General features: G+C 43.7%; 2 protein-coding genes across 4 annotated transcripts; one reads left to right on the top strand and one right to left on the bottom strand.

Annotated features, from left to right (window-relative positions):
• Nucleotides 1–537: 537 nt before the first annotated feature.
• LOC125984847 (CTD small phosphatase-like protein) lies at nucleotides 538–9,209 on the top strand. 2 transcript variants are annotated; one of them, XM_049747133.2, is made up of 8 exons: nucleotides 538–1,555; nucleotides 3,199–3,359; nucleotides 3,523–3,555; nucleotides 4,262–4,363; nucleotides 5,125–5,181; nucleotides 5,451–5,543; nucleotides 5,858–6,043; nucleotides 6,757–9,209. In XM_049747133.2, the coding sequence occupies exons 1-8, from the start codon at nucleotides 1,480–1,482 to the stop codon at nucleotides 6,880–6,882; spliced, it is 834 nt and encodes a 277-aa protein (XP_049603090.1). In that variant the 5' UTR covers nucleotides 538–1,479; the 3' UTR covers nucleotides 6,883–9,209. The 2 variants fall into 2 exon arrangements, with proteins under 2 accessions (XP_049603090.1, XP_049603091.1); XM_049747134.2 differs by lacking the exon at nucleotides 3,523–3,555.
• A 295-nt stretch (nucleotides 9,210–9,504) lies between these two features.
• Nucleotides 9,505–15,250, bottom strand: LOC125984820 (1-phosphatidylinositol 4,5-bisphosphate phosphodiesterase delta-1). 2 transcript variants are annotated; one of them, XM_049747086.2, is made up of 15 exons: nucleotides 15,054–15,250; nucleotides 13,890–14,048; nucleotides 13,265–13,493; nucleotides 12,894–13,023; nucleotides 12,533–12,761; nucleotides 12,191–12,392; nucleotides 11,959–12,103; nucleotides 11,736–11,888; nucleotides 11,525–11,668; nucleotides 11,285–11,438; nucleotides 11,082–11,198; nucleotides 10,827–11,005; nucleotides 10,616–10,748; nucleotides 10,000–10,149; nucleotides 9,505–9,922 (listed from the first exon to the last, which is right to left on the bottom strand). In XM_049747086.2, exons 1-15 carry the CDS (start codon nucleotides 15,082–15,084, stop codon nucleotides 9,831–9,833), a joined length of 2,247 nt encoding a protein of 748 aa, XP_049603043.1. In that variant the 5' UTR covers nucleotides 15,085–15,250; the 3' UTR covers nucleotides 9,505–9,830. The 2 variants fall into 2 exon arrangements, with proteins under 2 accessions (XP_049603043.1, XP_049603042.1); XM_049747085.2 differs by lacking the exon at nucleotides 15,054–15,250 and adding an exon at nucleotides 14,235–14,387.
• Between the last annotated feature and the right edge of the window lie 1,463 nt (nucleotides 15,251–16,713).

The raw sequence follows: 16,713 nt of genomic DNA on the forward strand, positions 1-16,713 counted from the left end.
AATGAGAGGGGGAGCAGGTGCATCAGTCAGTAGCATCTATTCAAAGGTGTCTGATTATCTTCCATTGTACATATTGATATGGGACAGGTGGATTGAAATACGTAAACTGCGTAGCATAAAGTTATTTGAATGCTGTTACACCACTTTTTTCCCCTCATTTCACCAATATTATTTTACCTGTTTCTAAATAAAACACATGACACTTTATCCTTCAAAAAAGTTGTTGTGTATATTTTACAATATATCTTTTTTTGTGTAAGTACTGTACATTATTTATTTATTTATGTGTTTTTTTTATTTATTTATTTAATCACCTTCTGTGCACTTTATTAAGTATAAACATAGACATTTGTTAGAATAAAGAATACTTATGGATGTTTGTCATGTCGCAATTACATAGTAGAAATGTGTAAATAAGTAAGTGTGGGTCCATTATTTTTGGCGAGGATGTGACGTGTTGTACAGTATTTTTTTTACCATCCTGAAGCAGTACCACCATCACGACACTACGTGGCGCTTTCTGTCCTACAAATACAGTATACCCTAACTGGCGGTAACTAACACATCTGTATTATATGCGCACTGGAAACGACGTCTTGGAGACGATTTTAAGTTTGAGTTTTAATATTTCTTCAGCTTGCTTCATGCGTTGCAGCACGGTTGACTCCACCATTAGAATGTAAGCACAATTGTTGACAAGAGGCCTCGAAAACGATTATGCAATTACAGGGGAACTGCAACTCGAGTAAGCAACGTGGGTTTCAGCGACGTAGTTCGGCGAGTGAAGAAGTTGCTTATTACAGAATCCATGACAGGCAAAGAGCCCCCTCCCATCCCACTCGAGTCCGTGCGGCCCCGCTTCAGATTCAACTCCAAATACATTCATCCTCCATGTTGCACGGGGGCAAGGGGGAAGGGGGGGGGGGGGGATGAAAGGCCGTGGCACGTCAGTCTACAAGTGTTAGCTCCCTAACTTGACGGCGTGTTAGTGTTTGTTTTGGAAAAGTGTAAACCTTCGACGGCTTTCGAAGTGTTTCGGACTTGGCTAGAGACACGGAGGCTTGCAAATCGTTTTTTGGGGGGGAGGGGGGGGGGGGGGCGTTGTTGGGGGATGATCGTAGCCCCACGGCTTGTATTCGCTAACGGGGCCAGGCTAGTTGTTAACTTTAACTAGCGGTTGCTTCAACGTCGTTTTGTTTTACTTTTAAGCCACCGCGCGTTCGGGGTTACCCGCCAAAATAATGTTATTTTACACGGGGTTATAGATGACAGTCCTTGAGAGGCTTTTACTGCGCACCGAGCTAGCCGGCTGGCTACCCCCGCTGCCACAACGCTTCCCCTCGGACGCTGGTGTGTCTTTTGTGGGCTACCTGATCTCCCTCGGTTTAAACAGCTAGCTCACGTTAGCTAGCATACCGCTCGCCCGAGCAAGCGGGCTAATATTGCGGGAGTCTCAAAACGGATTAACCACCCGGCTCAATGGACCACATGTCCATAATAACCCAAGTTTCCAATCCGAAGGAAGAGGAAATAATATCCCTCAACCAGGAAAAAGGTAAGAAAGGCGGGTGAGGGAATGAACGTAACGGTAGCTACCTTCGCTAACTACTTCAAGTGTTGGCGCAGCCATTTGCGCCCAACTGTACGCGAACATCATATCTCTTGGAAACACAAGTTTCATTTGTACGCAAACTCTTTTGGCAACAGGTTTATCAGCGTGTTTCGTCTGCTGCATGTTTCAGAGCAGCTCTTACATATGTTCATTGCATATTCACCGCGATTGCTACTAGTTGAGACTCATTGATGATCAAATTCTCCCCACGTAACTCTCGTTAAAAGGTACTTTGACACGGTGGAAGCCCGCACCGCTCACAAACAAGTGGTTGGATACCAAATAAATGTCACAACATCCCTCTACTCCTTGAATCTTCTCTGCCTGCATCTCATACGTGAATTCGAGATTGAAGCATCATTAACGACAAGTGGGGTTTCAACAATTGAGTTTATTGAATACAATAAGACGATGAATGTCAATGACTACTTATGACTTCCAAAACATTTGTAATGCCACGAAGCATCCTAAATCAATAAAGACATGCAATAGTCACATTTTATTTGCACGTTTAAAAGTTGATGAATACATGACCCCTGACTTTAACCACCTATAGTATTTTCAAATTTCTTTAGCTAAACTTCACAGAATTATTTCAGTCCTCCTGATTAATTTCCTCTTATTAACTTTTTAGATTGCTGAGGTTTACTGTGCATTGAGTCACTGATTTGACTTTGCTTATATACCGTAAATCACTTGACTGTGAGCTCATCCCACCAGCGGTTCCAGAGGAATTTAGCAGGTAGACCTCTTTGAGTTGAGCAGACTGTGTCTGGACAACATCTAAGCACTGACTGTTATATGACAAGTGACTACATTAGTTGCCCAACAGCAGTCTAAATATAGACCCCCTGCTCTGCCCTGTTGGCTAGTGCAGCACTACAGCATGACTTCAGGGCCAAGTTTAGCGATGTAAAGGGGCACCTTTTCGTCAAAACCTTTCATTTGGTTTCACATCTAAAGCAATTGGTGTCGATTGGAGTTGGGGATCGTTGGCGTGTTTGTGGCTCTTATTTTGTCCTTGTTGAAATTGGGGAAGGGTCAGCTATTTAAAGTTGTGACTCAACTTTCATAGTGCTTCACGAGGCTTCAAATGGGTCTGACATGGGTTGCCACTTACATCATGCCTTCACTCGTACGATCGCACGCACACACACACACACACACAGCTCCTACACAGTAACAGGATCGTAGGAGGATTGTGAGAATAGTCGAGGATTTATTGGCCTTTTTTGCTGTTTCTTGTTGCCAAAGCCTTTGGATGTGTTGCATTCAGTAAAAACAACACAGTTGTTATTGTTTTTTTGTTTTGTTTTTTCTCTCCATTCGTTAGTGGTTCATTACTTAACAGTTGTAATGTCTTTGAATCTGTTTCTGCGGTGAAACAGAAGCGCTTACAGACACCTTGAGTAAATGGCAGATGAGATGTTTTCTTGGAAATGTTTCCTCATTGGCTAATCATTTTGACGGCATCATGAAAGCTGATCATTATTTTGTCAGCTGATCATCATTAAACTGTCAGTCAGAGGTTTTGGCTTTATCTTGCCTTAACAGGCTCTCCTCTTCTTTCTCGTCTTTTCTGATAGCATCCCAGTCCAACAGCAGCCTAAAGAAACAGAGGAGCCGGAGCATCTTCAGCACATTCTTCTGCTGCTTCCGCAACTACAATGTGGAAGCGCCAGCAACCAATAGCAATGCAGCGACCTTGCCGCCACCTCCACCTGAGGAGAACGGATCGCCCCCGAAGGTCGGCCGGTTTGCCCATTACGCCTTGTACATATTAACGCTTCTATTTCTGTCGACAAAGTATTTTTTTTACCCCCATTTGTTTGTATTTCTGTCTTTTCTACATCTTTTTTTTTTTGTCCCTTTCCCTCATTTTATACACGTGTCCATCTCCTGTGTTGTAGTGTGACCAGGTCGAGGTCCTCCCTGTCCCTAGTGTATGTATTGCTTTTTCTTTTTTTTGTCCCCCTTTGCATGTCGCCTTGTGTGGGCCGGCCGACGCTGGCATGTTGGGCCTGTGTGGGCTCCAGTTCTTCCCGTGGTTCATTTTCAGCCAATTAAAGCTGCAACTGCGGTTCGGCACCTGTGGGTTTAACTAACTTTTTAAAGCAAAACTTGCTATCATCAATCCAAGTGTTTAAGGAAAATAATTTATGCTTTGCTATTGAGGTTTGTCAGGTAAGATCTGTCAAGTCAGCTATTTGGGTGTGACGGTACTCTCATCAAGTTTGAAACTCCAAACCTCCTGACAGTCTCTTGTTCAAGCGTATTGGATCGCTTTTAGAGTCGCACCAGTTTCTGTTCATAATTCTCCCTGGCATCAGCTAACATCTGCATGGCCTCACTCTGTGATCATGTTTGTAACGTTTCGTTTGATCTAAACATGGATCGACCTCCTCAAAGAAGCTGTCTGAAAGAATGTCATTCAATAACATACTGTGTACTTGCATTGCGTCAGACCCATTTCAGACATGTTAAATCGGTGAAAATAATTCTAGTGGCATTTCTGCTCAGGTTTGTGCAGTACATAGTTGATGTATGTTGCATTTCTTGTGCCTGTTTTACATCTGCTTGTCTCTTTTTGGGGCAACTCCCCCAATCTCTGTTAGTAAACGGACAGTGTCTGTCTTGTCTCCCACGCAGCCACCAGCCAAATACCTCCTACCAGAGGTTAAAATATCCGACTACGGTAAAAAGTGTGTTGTCATCGACTTGGATGAAACTCTGGTCCACAGCTCATTTAAGGTAACACCCACCGGACACAACATTGTGAGTGTTCCCCAATACAAAAGTCATTATTTTGACTCATTGCTCTAACTAATTCAAGTAGTAGACACAACTTTAGTTTTGGATGCTTCTACACCACTGCAAACAACAACTATGTATGATCTGCCATGTTGGAAAAATAACAAATAACATTGAATTGAAAACATTGAATAAATCCAATATGTGTCTTGAAAGAGAGGTTTGTATTCCACGGAATGTCAGAGAGTCAGAGTCATGCAAGTCAGTTTTACCTGGAAAAAAAAAACAAAAAAAAACATGCATAGTGAGTTCATTGTTTTGCTAAAGCCAGTAACTCCCCAATTTGTTGATCTATCCATCCATTCAGTCAGTGTCTAAAGAAAGCAGGCTGTGTGTGCATTAGTCACAACAAAGGAAATATTACAGGGCTGCCTGTCAGTCTTTAGTTAGAAAAAAGGAGGATGGAAGGAAACAAGCAACCACGGTTCAAGCATCGTACGTGCGATAGACGTTTTTCTTAAGCTCCTGAATATCCCACTCTTTTGCTTTCTGTTTCTTCGTTTTCCTTTTTTCAGCCTAATTGGGTCTGTCACAGCATCGTTTCTGCCTGAGGAGAAATTGGAAAATGAACCCGTTTTGTTTGTCTTAAAAGAGACTGCTAATGTTCACATCATTTCAAAGACATAGATGGGACCTGTGCTGGTCATCACTGGCGCTTTACGTTGCTAACATGCTGCTGTTTTGTTTTGCTCTGCTCGCAGCCAATCAGCAACGCAGATTTTATTGTTCCCGTGGAGATCGATGGCACAGTTCATCAGGTAATACATGATTTTGGTTTGAGACGAGAGTTGCGTGCGCCCATGAGAAAGAAGATCCAGAAGAAGTGGTTGTTATCTGATTCAAGTAATCCAGGATAGGCTGTGTTTATCCTGGTTGGCCTATTCATGATTACTTGCACTAGGTGACAGCCCCACATTCAGAAAGGAGCGACTGGAAGTGACAGTGGCTTCACTTTCCTCCCTCGCCTTGTCGATAAAGTAGTGGCCTCCACCTTATGTCATGCTCCTCCTGCTTCACCTTCACGCAGGTGTATGTGCTGAAACGACCTCACGTGGACGAATTTCTGCAAAAGATGGGAGAGCTCTTTGAGTGTGTGCTCTTCACAGCCAGTCTGGCAAAGGTGCGTCAAGCCCGAGTCGCGTTGTGGCGTCAGCGTTTTCTTGTGCCCTCTCAACCTTTTACAATTCTGCTTTTCTGTCCGTTTGCCACTTCCGAGTGGGTAAGTGTTATGCATTGGGGGGAAGAAAACAAATGTGAAACTTTAGATGTGTTGCCAAATATGACAGCTGTCGTGAACCCTCTCTTTCTCGTCAAAACAGACAAAGTCTCTACTTTGTGTCCTCTAGCTAATATGTGTGTAGTGCTTCAAGCATACTGCCTCGTCAAACTCCGGGACATGGGTCATATTTACTAACAGCATGTTTGTTTTGATAGTATGCAGACCCCGTGGCAGACCTGCTGGACCAGTGGGGCGTGTTCAGAGCGCGACTCTTCAGAGAGTCCTGTGTGTTCCACAGAGGCAACTACGTTAAGGACCTCAGCCGGCTTGGACGAGAGCTCGGCAACGTCATCATAGTTGACAACTCGCCTGCCTCTTACATTTTTCACCCAGAAAATGCTGTAAGTTGCTTTCCCGGTCGTCACCTAATACAGAATTTGAAATCGTACGTCAATTGTATTCTCACTACGACTTCATGTTCCAAGCCTAAAAATGGATCTGCAAATAGTCATTTGTGGTTGTGACCGTGGTGAGCCTGTCAGCGTGACATGCTGCTTTTGCAGCCGACACCAAACAGTTGTCGGCATTAAAAAAAAACAAAAAAAAACGTGACTTCAGTAGATCAAACAAAACGACACTGCTTTGCCACTTTAAACTTTGAGGCATCTATGAACATCCTGGGCTGTGTTCACACCTGTAATTTGGTTTTCTGGTCCCAGCCAAAGACTTTTATATCACACTTTTTTTTTTTTTTGCTCAATTTGGCTTTCACTATGTTATTATTGTCATTTCCAATTCACATGTAAGTGTGATTTTAACAAGAATAGCAAAAATACAGTCAAACCTTGGTTTTTGACCACAATCCGTTCCAGAAGGCGGTTCGACAAGCGAATCGGTCGAATTCCGATTTGTTCGAGAACCGGGACGTTCTAAAACCGAGGTTTGACTGTAAAATAAATAGATGCAGCTCACTGACAAGTGCCGCTATTTGAGCTAATTATAGAAGAGTCCTGCGGGCGACTCATGCGGTCCTCACCGGCGACCTGTGTTGGTGACCCCTGATTTAGATGTTACTTGCTGTTCAAAAGATCCACCTCTTTTATTTTCACCGTAGGTCCCAGTCCAGTCATGGTTTGACGACATGAATGACACGGAGCTGCTGGACCTGCTGCCTGTCTTTGAGGGACTGAGCAAAGAAGAGGAGGTTTACGGGGCCCTCCAGGATCTGAGAGGCAGGTAGCATCTGCACTCGCCATCCCCCTCGTTCGACCCGGTTCACCACTGAGGCTTTCCTCTAACGATGCTCTCGTCCCCTGGTGAGTGCCATCTGATGCTCTCGTCCCCTGGTGAGTGCCATCCCAAATGAGAAAAAATACACTTAATTAACCACGGACACTGTGTGTAACAAAAGCAAGTCCAAAAATCAATCAGGAGAAGATCTGAAGTTGACACCATTGGTGGCAAAATACTCAAAGGAATGAACTCTGGTCTTTATTTTCAAATCAACAATGTTTTCCTATTTGGTTAAGTGCTTCAAGCCAAACAAAACAATGAAAAGAAAAGAAAAAAAAAAAAAAAGCAACTTTTAGTTTGACAGTTCTTATGTGGAACCGCACAAAGGTAGTAAAAGATTTTGTCCTTGTGCTGTCGCTATGCAGGCAGTTTTTTTGTGGGGGAAAGGACTGTGACTTTTCTTACGGAATGAAGTGCCTTGTGTGCGAGTGTTGTTTCTACGGGGAACTCTTTTCTATATGGCATATTCCCCGAGTGCTCCTGTATTTTCACACATGATATACTTTCGGGTGGACACACAAGTGTCACATCTCCCCTGCATTATTATTATTTTTTTTAATCATCAATTTTTCCTTTCTGAATTCCTGTGCCATGTTGTAGACGTGTCTTTCTGCTTTCATTGTATCACATAGAGCAAGTTGATTTGGTTTAGGCAAAGTTTGCAACTGTAAACCAGACTATCTCAGCTGTAAATTGTTTTTTTTTTTTTTGTGGTTTTAATCTTGAAACTAAAATCTGCCAATGTATTATTTTGGTTGGTCCCTTTCGGTTGCCAAATTATGGACTACTTTTAATGGCTTTATGTTGAACAGGCTGATAGTTAGTATTGCATTATTGGTTTTATTAATTTAATAGCTGTTAAATGAATGCTCATGCTTTGAAAATTCTACCATTTCTTATTGTTTTGTGTTTGTCAGTGTCAGCATTTAAGCCATCCTTTGCATTCTGCACATTGATGCAGCTGAAGCCACATTTTTTTTGTATGTATTTTTATTGTTTTTTGTCAACCTCCCTTCCAAAACTCTACAGTTGGGGTCAAGTGCCATCTTCTATCTATTCCCATGAGGTTAGCATCTTCTAGCGTGGAGTCAGGCCTGGACTTACTGTCTCACCCACCCCCTTTTCTTCCTGGTCAAGTTGGAGTCGAGATGTGCATGTTTGTACATGCGTGCGGCGTTTACTTTGACAGACTCTTTTGAACTGCTCTTCACCTCAGTGCCTGTTTGAGAGAAGCCACGCACACCGATTGCCGCAACATTTGCTACCACGGCAATAACCTTTTTTCTTTGGAAAGGGTGTCTTCAGGGGTTCGAATCCCACTTGTTGAGCTCGTGTGCCGAGAACTAACACACTTAACACCCCCCCACCCCCGCCCCGCACAAATATGGTTGGGCTGGCCCATGCGAGTCTCAGTGCAGTTCCGTTATTGTGAACAAATTCATAATACCGTACTGAACTTACAGGAATAAGTGGTTTGGATAATGCACGAATGAATGATTATTTGTGCTGTTGGGACAGTAGCCAATCAAAGGTTGTCACTCTTCATTGCCATAGTAATCATCCCTGGAAAACCTTCAAATGTCTGCTCAGTCCCGGCCGGATTTGCTAGAACGCTACTGGGTCACCTCGGCATGCAATTGCTGCCTTCTGCCTGATGCCATTTTTACCAATTTGACTCATGGGTCAAAAAACTATATTGATCTGAAACGTCTCCATTCATTTTCAAGGTGAAAGGCTGCTGCTCCTGCAGACATCTTCTCTTTTGTTTGTGATGCGAGTGAGCGTTTTGTTCACGACGGTTTGTGTGCAATGTTCTTTTTCTAAGACGTATCAACCCGCAGATGAATGATTTGCTCTGAAAAATGTTTATATCGTTGTGATATTTTTCTACCTTTTGTCAGTATTGCATTGAAAAAGTCATTCATAATCCCATCCTCACTCACGTCAAGGGTTTTTGATCCTACTCCACTTCTCTGTCAGGTTTTTCTTTTCTCTTCACAAGACGTGTGTGTGTGTGTGTGTGTGTGTGTGTGTGCGTGTGTGTGTGCGCGCTAACTGCGTTTCTTTTGGGTGTCACCTCACTTGAAAAATTCATCAGTTGCTTTATGAATTTGACACCAATGTTCTAAAACACTTGACTGTGCTTATGTTTGTTTGGTGTGGGTCGAGAGGAATTCTCCGTTTTAATGCTTTTCCACTTCTTGGGTATGTCTGTGTACTGTCACCCTGAGCATCATTTCTATCCATAATAAAAGGCTACATTGGAACAAGTTTCTCACGCCTGAATGTTGCGTGTCAAGAAACGGCTGCAGTCTTGTCATACCACCTTATTTACATCCCAGAAAAGCATCTGAATTTTAAACCAAGTCGTAAGTCATGCCGCAGTGTTGATAAGTCGGATGTAGCAATTATTTCTTCAGGGAGCTTACTGTATTGATGTCCAAAGGCAATTTTGACTTAGATGACATCAATTTGATGGATTGACATAGATTTGATGGATATCCATCTGATGCAAATGTTTCCAACGGCGTGACATGCTGCGATACATAAATACTTCAGTAGACAGGTATTCATGTTGAAAAGTTATTTAAAAAAAAAAAAAAGTTCTGATCCAAGAAAAATGAATCATACATGACAATGTAGTCATTATTTTCCATTGTCTCGTTTACCTTGAATTGCTGGAATAAAAACAAGACTTTGTGGACCTATTCTCACACGACTAGAGCAAAACAAGTCCCTGCATACATATTTTCATGACAGCTCCTGTCTAACTTGCAGTATAGATACTAGCGTTTATCTGCTCAATCAACTGGAACAACATTTCTCAATAAGTTGATCTACAAAGAAATATACCTTAAAAATGGAATACAATGGCTAAATGATGGTTGTGGAGTTTCATTCGGCATCAACGACCATGATGTGAACAAAGAGTGCAGCCGCAGGGATAACGTGGCCGGTTTTATCGAGAAGAGGCACGTGTCTGTAGCCTGTGTAGAAACACGTAGAAAATGATCGAGCCACTTAGGAGAACGTCTGTAGCTCTCAACAACGGACGTGTACTCACCCATCTTTAAACTGTTGAGTGGAAGTGTGTACTGTGCAACAAATTCATTTCCAGACGTGGAATCGTGATCCTGGATGAGGAAGCGCACTAAGGCAAGCTCTGGTACGCGCACTCCAAACTGGAAGTTTTCATTCCATTGTGGGTTGAAACCTACATGAGAAATAACCCCAAAAGATGGACAAAGTCAAACTAAACATGACAACTATGTATGTTTCCTTACAAAATTGATTTCGTTTACTGTGTGGTCATTTGTCCAGGACCTGAACAACAGCAGATGCTTGCGTTGCCTCCTGTCGGCATGGAAATGACAATGCTTTTCTCATAATTTCAGGTGAGCTAATGTTTTAATTAGTGATGTCCTGATTACATCTTTGCACTAGGGAAAAAATCTCCATCGAGCCAAGTAGCAAAATACTCCACACGAGCAAAAATTCAAGAGAATAAAATTGACAAGACTGCAACAAAGTTGAATCCAGTCTATCATAGCTGTCCCAAATCTGAACTGCAGAATGTTCCAGAACAAAATACTTCATTGTCTCAACAATAAGTAACAGCTCTTATGTTGGACGTAATTCCATGATGTTGTGATGGCAGAATAGAAAAATGAGCGCATTACCGTTGTTGTCAACAGCGCTGGTTTCTTTCACTGCCACGTCAGCCGGCACTCCGTGCACCTCCACCTTAACCAGCGGGTCAACAATGGAGGATCTCTTCTGGTTGACTTTAGGGAGCTGCTGCGCTGATATCACCTGGTGATGAGAAGATATTTCATATCGGTCCATATAATCCTTTTCCGAGCCTCTCTCAAAGTTGAAGCACGCACGCACCATGACGTGAAGCGTCTTGGGCTTGAGCCACTCTCCTCGGGCCAGAGTGATGGGGTCAAACTCTGTGACTCCGTTCCTCATGTAGACGGGTTTCAGGATGTAGCCGCTCTTCCCGTTCACAAAGAATTTGCCTTGGTATAGATCCATCTCTTCACAGCTTGTCTGAAAGTTGAGGGCCACTGGGACACACGTGAGATGATGCAATGCGTGTTGTCACATTGCAAATGGAAATGATGCGTTTTCCATATCACGTACCAATTTGGCAGCCAGCGTTCCACAGAGGCACCGGGTTGTAGTTGGAGGAGTCGGTCCTGGAGCCGGCCGGGTAGGTGCGGCTCAGCTTGTCCACATTATGATTGACGTAGGCATTTGCTACATGGGGCAAATGGCTCAATTTGAATTTTGATTTCATTTCAGGACGTAAGCCGTGTGAGTTGTGGCCGCTGCCGCCGCCGCACCTGACTCTTCTGCAAGTCGAAAGGCCTTTTTTTCCTTAAAGGACGACATCTCGTAAAAGCTCAGGTTGGCATCTTCAAAACCATTGAAGTGGACACTCTTGCAGTAGATCACCATGTCGGACAGCTCTTTTGCTAGCTTCAGTTTCTTTCTTTTCTGCCGTTGATTCAATTGTAACATAAGACAAGTTGGGTTAACGAAAAACCCTACCCATGGTGACATTTCTCCTTGGGCATGTGTACATTTTCCTCCACCGGTTCATCCTCATCGTCTGATTCTTCTTCTTCTGTGACGTCAGACTCCTCGACATCCGCCAGGTCTGGAGCAAACGTGGCCTCAAGTTTGTTTAACCTTTTCGCTTTGATCAGGAACTTGCCCTTGAGCTCCTGGACAACAACATTGGAGCACATTGAAGAGCAGCCTAAGTTGAAGTAGCCGTGGTTGGAAACCTACCTCAGGAGATGGGAACTTTGTGGGCATGGCGTCCCCGAGGGGAGAGGTGACCAGCGCGCTGCCCAAGATGGAGCTCAAGTGCCGGGCCATGACTTTCTGCTGCTCCACACTGCAGTGGTTCTCCAGGGAGAGGATCACCGGGTATTTCGATGTCTGCGGTACGTACGTACAGTGACGTGATTGAAACCCAACGACATATCCGACGCTCACAAAATGAGCACACCTCAAAGGCGTATTCCTTGATGGCTTTAATGGCATCTTTGAAGAGGATCTTTGAGGTTAGCGTGTAGCCGTGGTAGATGACCGGCTCGTCGTCTGATCCGTCCCAGCAGTCCAGCTCCACACAGCGGCAGCCCTTCAGCAGAGCCCTGGAAGAGCCGGCGCCAGCTTACACCATGATATTAGAATAATGCACAACTAAGCAATATCTTAAATTCTGCGGCAGGCAGGTTCACCTGACGTAGGCCTCGGTACTGCTTGGTCCTTTGAGTTGATCCTCCAGAAGGTAGGTATTGTGTGACGAGGAGATGAAATAGTGGTTGAGAGGCTGGCTCATGTCCTGGTACACCTCCGTGTGCTCTGGATTGAGGATCAAGGCATCAGGATGGTGCAGGTATATGAGGAAGCCGTCTTTGGTCAACACCTTCTTCTCCTTGGCTGGAAAATAACAAAGAGCACAGATCTTGATGAAAATATTTTGCACACGCCACGCACGATGCAATTAGAGCCATATAAGTGGTATCGAAGTCTTCTGTGAGCCACTGGTACGCATGTCCTTCCCACCACTGACGCCTCACCTTTTTCATCCGGCTCAAACTTCTCAATAATCTTGTGTGCGTCATCCAATGTTGTCATCTCTCTCTGTTCCTTCAGCATGAACTCCACCAGGTTCTCCGAACTCATGAGGCCTGCCGAGCGGGCATACTCCTGGTAGATGATGTCGATTTCTTCCCGGTAGGTCAGCAGGTCGTAGAAATCTTTGATCTCCTCCCCAAACAGGTATCCGGACTTGGATTTGTCACATTTCTATTTCGTGTAACGTGACAGTTGATTAATATAAGATGCAGCTTAAACAGTATCACAACAAGACAGTATATCAACAATTTCAATGGGACAGGTATTCCAATCTTTCTATATTTTTCTTCTGCAAGGTACGACCTCAAAGATCATGTCTGCATAGTCGTCATCCACGTCAATGTTGATGAGACGCAGGAAGCTCTTGATCTCTGACACACTCAGCTTGTTATCTTTGTTCTTGTCTGCTTTGCTCAAGCAGCTGAAGATCCAGCTGGAACGAGGTTCATGTAAGGCATCATCTGCCATAAATTTGTGACAGTGCAGCATTACCACCAGAGGCCACAAGGTGGCGGGAATACACCGAAATATTGATCAAAATACACAAAGTAGCCATGGCAACTGAAGTGAGACAATACTGACTGATACTGTTCCCGACTATCCCATCCGAGTCAAATTGAGTTGAATCTTTTTGTCAAGGCGTATGTTTTGACTTCAAGCAGCGATAAGGATACTGTTCTGTCTTTTGCTGCTGGTTGAGGTTGTTTCTGCTGCTGATGAGTTTCTGAAGGCTGCTAACCCATTGTTTGGCCTCATCCTCACTGCTGGCCACGAGGTCCAAGTTCTTATGGTGGTCCTTGAAGACGATGGAGAAGCAGCAATTCTCCACCTGCTGGTCTGTGTACTTTTTCAATCCCTCCGTGTGACGACCCGCTCGCACGTCAGAGATGTTGTCAATGGAAACTGGGCAGACAAAAATGTCATTTACCATACGGTATTTTGCCGTATGGATAGAAAGATTGACAAATATACTCAAAGATTGTGATCCTTTCGACTTTTGGCATTTTCAACAAGCTTGTTGAATAAGCTCTTTGTGAACAAGAACATAGCATATTACAGGTCACAAAACGGAAATGTGGATTTGTCACACAGTTCACAGCGGGACAACTTTATATGCACTAAAGGTATCTCCATAGAGATACACTTACAAACCATATCAGGGTTTTTATTACCAACTAGAACTGAAATGATTTATTGCAGCTCTAGGGTCATATCTTCATCTATTCAGTCTGTGATGGAAAATTCCCCTTGTTGACAGCTCTGATTGGAGCGTTTAAAAAAAGTTAGGACAGCACTCACATGACCGGTGCCTCTTGAAGATTCTTTTTGATTCCCGCCATATGGTCTTACAGTCATCTTGGAGTTTAAAGTAGCGATTTTTCTTCCAGGAAGCGGAACGGACCTTGAGAAGATCTCCGCCCTGCCGGAGGAACTGGATATAAGTGGCTCCATCCATACCTGAGAAATAGATTTGGAAAGAAAATTCAATGGATTGTACGGTACTGTAAATTCTGCATGACCTTGCACCACTTCTATCAGCTAATTGAACGCTCTTGGTGGCATGATTTAAAGCCTTACTATGCCATGCGGAAGACCATGGCCATCGATTTATTACATGCATGATCTTAGTATTGTTCGCCCTACCTGAGAGCTTGATATTCTTTTCAATCACCTCCTGATCTCTGGCGCGGCGCAATAATTCCTGGGATGTGCTGAGTTTAGGTTGCTTATGCAGGCACGCCATGATTGGTGGTGCTTCCGTTTGCTAAGACGCTATCTGAGTGTGTCAAAGGCGTGCGTGGACAAGAAACAGTACCGAAAAGGGCGTGTGGCAGCACCACTCAAAGTCCAACTTTAAATTCTGCCAGATATGACCTTGCGGCATGTTGTAAATGCGTTCAAACAGGCAAGACGTATGGGTCATAAAAGTTTGCTTGTCTCAATACTGCAATAAATGCTCCACCACAATTCGTTTTTAACATTATTGAAGTAATTAAGTCGTTCACAAACGTAAGAAGGCGCATGCAGTTAATGTTTTCCAAAAATGTTTACTTTTTTGTTAGCAACGGCTCCCCCTTGTGGTAACATGCTTCGTGCGCTGTTTAGCCACCCCGCCTGGCTAAATAGGTTACGCTCAACGTACAAAGTCGAAAGCGGAACATGTGTATCTGTTTCACATATTCCAGCAACGGCGATGTTGTAGCAACACACGTCCGCAATTCGAAATTGTGACTTTGCAACACGCGTTAGCTGAACATAGAAGGTTAAACAGAGTAGGTGAAGGACTTTACAGGGTTAGGACTGTCGAATGGCAATAAAATCCGACAGGCGTTCAAAAAAAAAAAAAAAATCAGAAGGAAAAACTTGAGTGATGCAGTGAACAATCGACCGTAAAGATTTGCATTTGTGGAATTACTCCAAACGTACTGTTAACAGATATAGAAACGATGCAAACTGGCCTACCGTGACTGGTCTCAATTCCATTTGTTTCCATGTTATTCCCTGCTTTTTAGTAAAAAATCTAATTTGAAGTGCGTCTTATGTCCATGCGTGATGTTGATGGCGTGTGCGGGAAGGGTCGTTGGCTCCACTACGAGGACAGCACACCCAAAGGCAGTGAGCGCCACAGGTGGGTCCCCCCCCCCCCCCCCACCGCACCTCACCCCCCTTTCTTTTCTTTCAAAAGTCACCTCCCCACCCGTGTGTGACAAATATACAGCTCTCTTCTTTGCAACCGGGAAATAACACCGGCGTGCCGAACCTGCTCTGCAAGTTGCATCAGTGACGTGACAGCGGGGCTAAATTACCTGTGCATCATCATCGCGAGAGTTGAAAATATACAAAACAGTCGTAACGCTATAAAAATATATTTTTTCCCTTCTTTTTTGTTATATTGACAAAAGAAATGTTCTTAAATTGGTGCTTTGTTTAAGTTTGTATTCTGTAAAGCTAAAAGAGGTGGGAGTGTCACACCAGCTGGGAATTTATCCAACTTTGTTTTGACTAGGTAGCTCTCCATAACATGTATTTATTTCCTGCATTTATTTATTCATTGCAAACGAATTTTTGGTGTACAATGTACACCAGGGGGTCACCAAGTCCGTTCCAAAAACTCAAGGATTTTTGTCAGTCACACAATCACCTCTCCGCATTTTGAACCAAAACAAGAGCACTGTGCACTAATGTGACCTTGACAAGGAGAAGAAAGTGGAGCAAACAATCACGACTTCGAGGCACGATTGAAAAACGTGTTTGTTATGCGCAACTTTTCGTCCTCACTGTATTCAACTAGCAGTTCATTTGCCAACTAGCCCGGATGAGGGCTTTGCTCTCGTTTGCATGTGAAGCTTTGCCTTGGTAGAGAAATAGTGCTGCAATCACATGGAATCTCTTGTGGCTCTCAGCACTTCCCTTTCAGACCAGGCTTACCCTCAGTGCATTGTCAGCATCAGGATGAGTGGACTTTAATCCACCATCAGGGGAGAGCCTCCAGGCTGTGCTTGACCATTTCCAAAATCTACACAGTTCAGGGGCACTGGATAGGCAGGCAGTGACCTTCGAACTTGGTGGCAGGTTTTAATGACTGAAAAATACAGTCATGCAAAAGGGGGGGGGGGGGGGGGGAATCAAGATTCGGTTCGGTATGAAGGATTGGGAAATAGAAAACAACTCGTCATTCCTTGTTCTCAGTGTGCATTCAACAAGCAGGAACAAGCCCTGCTGCTTCCGCACATACCAGAGATTGTCCATAGTTTGGCTGTATTTGCCCCTGAATTTCTCCAAGTATAAAGACACTGGTTCAATACGAGGATCATGTAAATTGTAAGAATAAATGAACAAAGGACATTTTGTAACTCAATTCCATATGTGAATTATGTGATGGGCAGTGGGTAAGAGGGATATTGATCGCGGGTGCTGTTTGGGTGCTGAAACCTACTCGGAAATGTCTGGGTTTGAAACCTATATGCACAGTTTTGACAACCATGCAGGCATGATGACAGAACTAATACCTCAAACATGATGCACCCTAACATTGCTGCATGTTATAACGTTTAATGCAATAGTGGAAATGTGTTTTTGATGTTACCTAATAGCATATAATTGCCAAAGATGTGCTTTTAGG

This window comes from Syngnathus scovelli, chromosome 17 (assembly GCF_024217435.2).
Source record: "Syngnathus scovelli strain Florida chromosome 17, RoL_Ssco_1.2, whole genome shotgun sequence".
Taxonomy (NCBI): Eukaryota; Metazoa; Chordata; class Actinopteri; order Syngnathiformes; family Syngnathidae; genus Syngnathus; species Syngnathus scovelli.

Bases quoted from the DNA above. Each gene is read 5' to 3' on its own strand.
- LOC125984820 (XM_049747085.2), bottom strand. From the start codon at position 14,334: ATGGCGTGCCTGCATAAGCAACCTAAACTCAGCACATCCCAGGAATTA. The intron at 12,393-12,532 runs GTGAGGCGTCAG...GTTATTTTCCAG, and splicing joins GTTTGAGCCGGATGAAAAAG to CCAAGGAGAAGAAGGTGTTG. The intron at 11,439-11,524 runs GTACACATGCCC...AATCAACGGCAG, and splicing joins ATGAACCGGTGGAGGAAAAT to AAAAGAAAGAAACTGAAGCT.
- LOC125984847 (XM_049747133.2), top strand. From the start codon at position 1,480: ATGGACCACATGTCCATAATAACCCAAGTTTCCAATCCGAAGGAAGAG. The intron at 3,556-4,261 runs GTATGTATTGCT...TCTCCCACGCAG, and splicing joins AGGTCCTCCCTGTCCCTAGT to CCACCAGCCAAATACCTCCT. The intron at 6,044-6,756 runs GTAAGTTGCTTT...TTTTCACCGTAG, and splicing joins TTTTTCACCCAGAAAATGCT to GTCCCAGTCCAGTCATGGTT.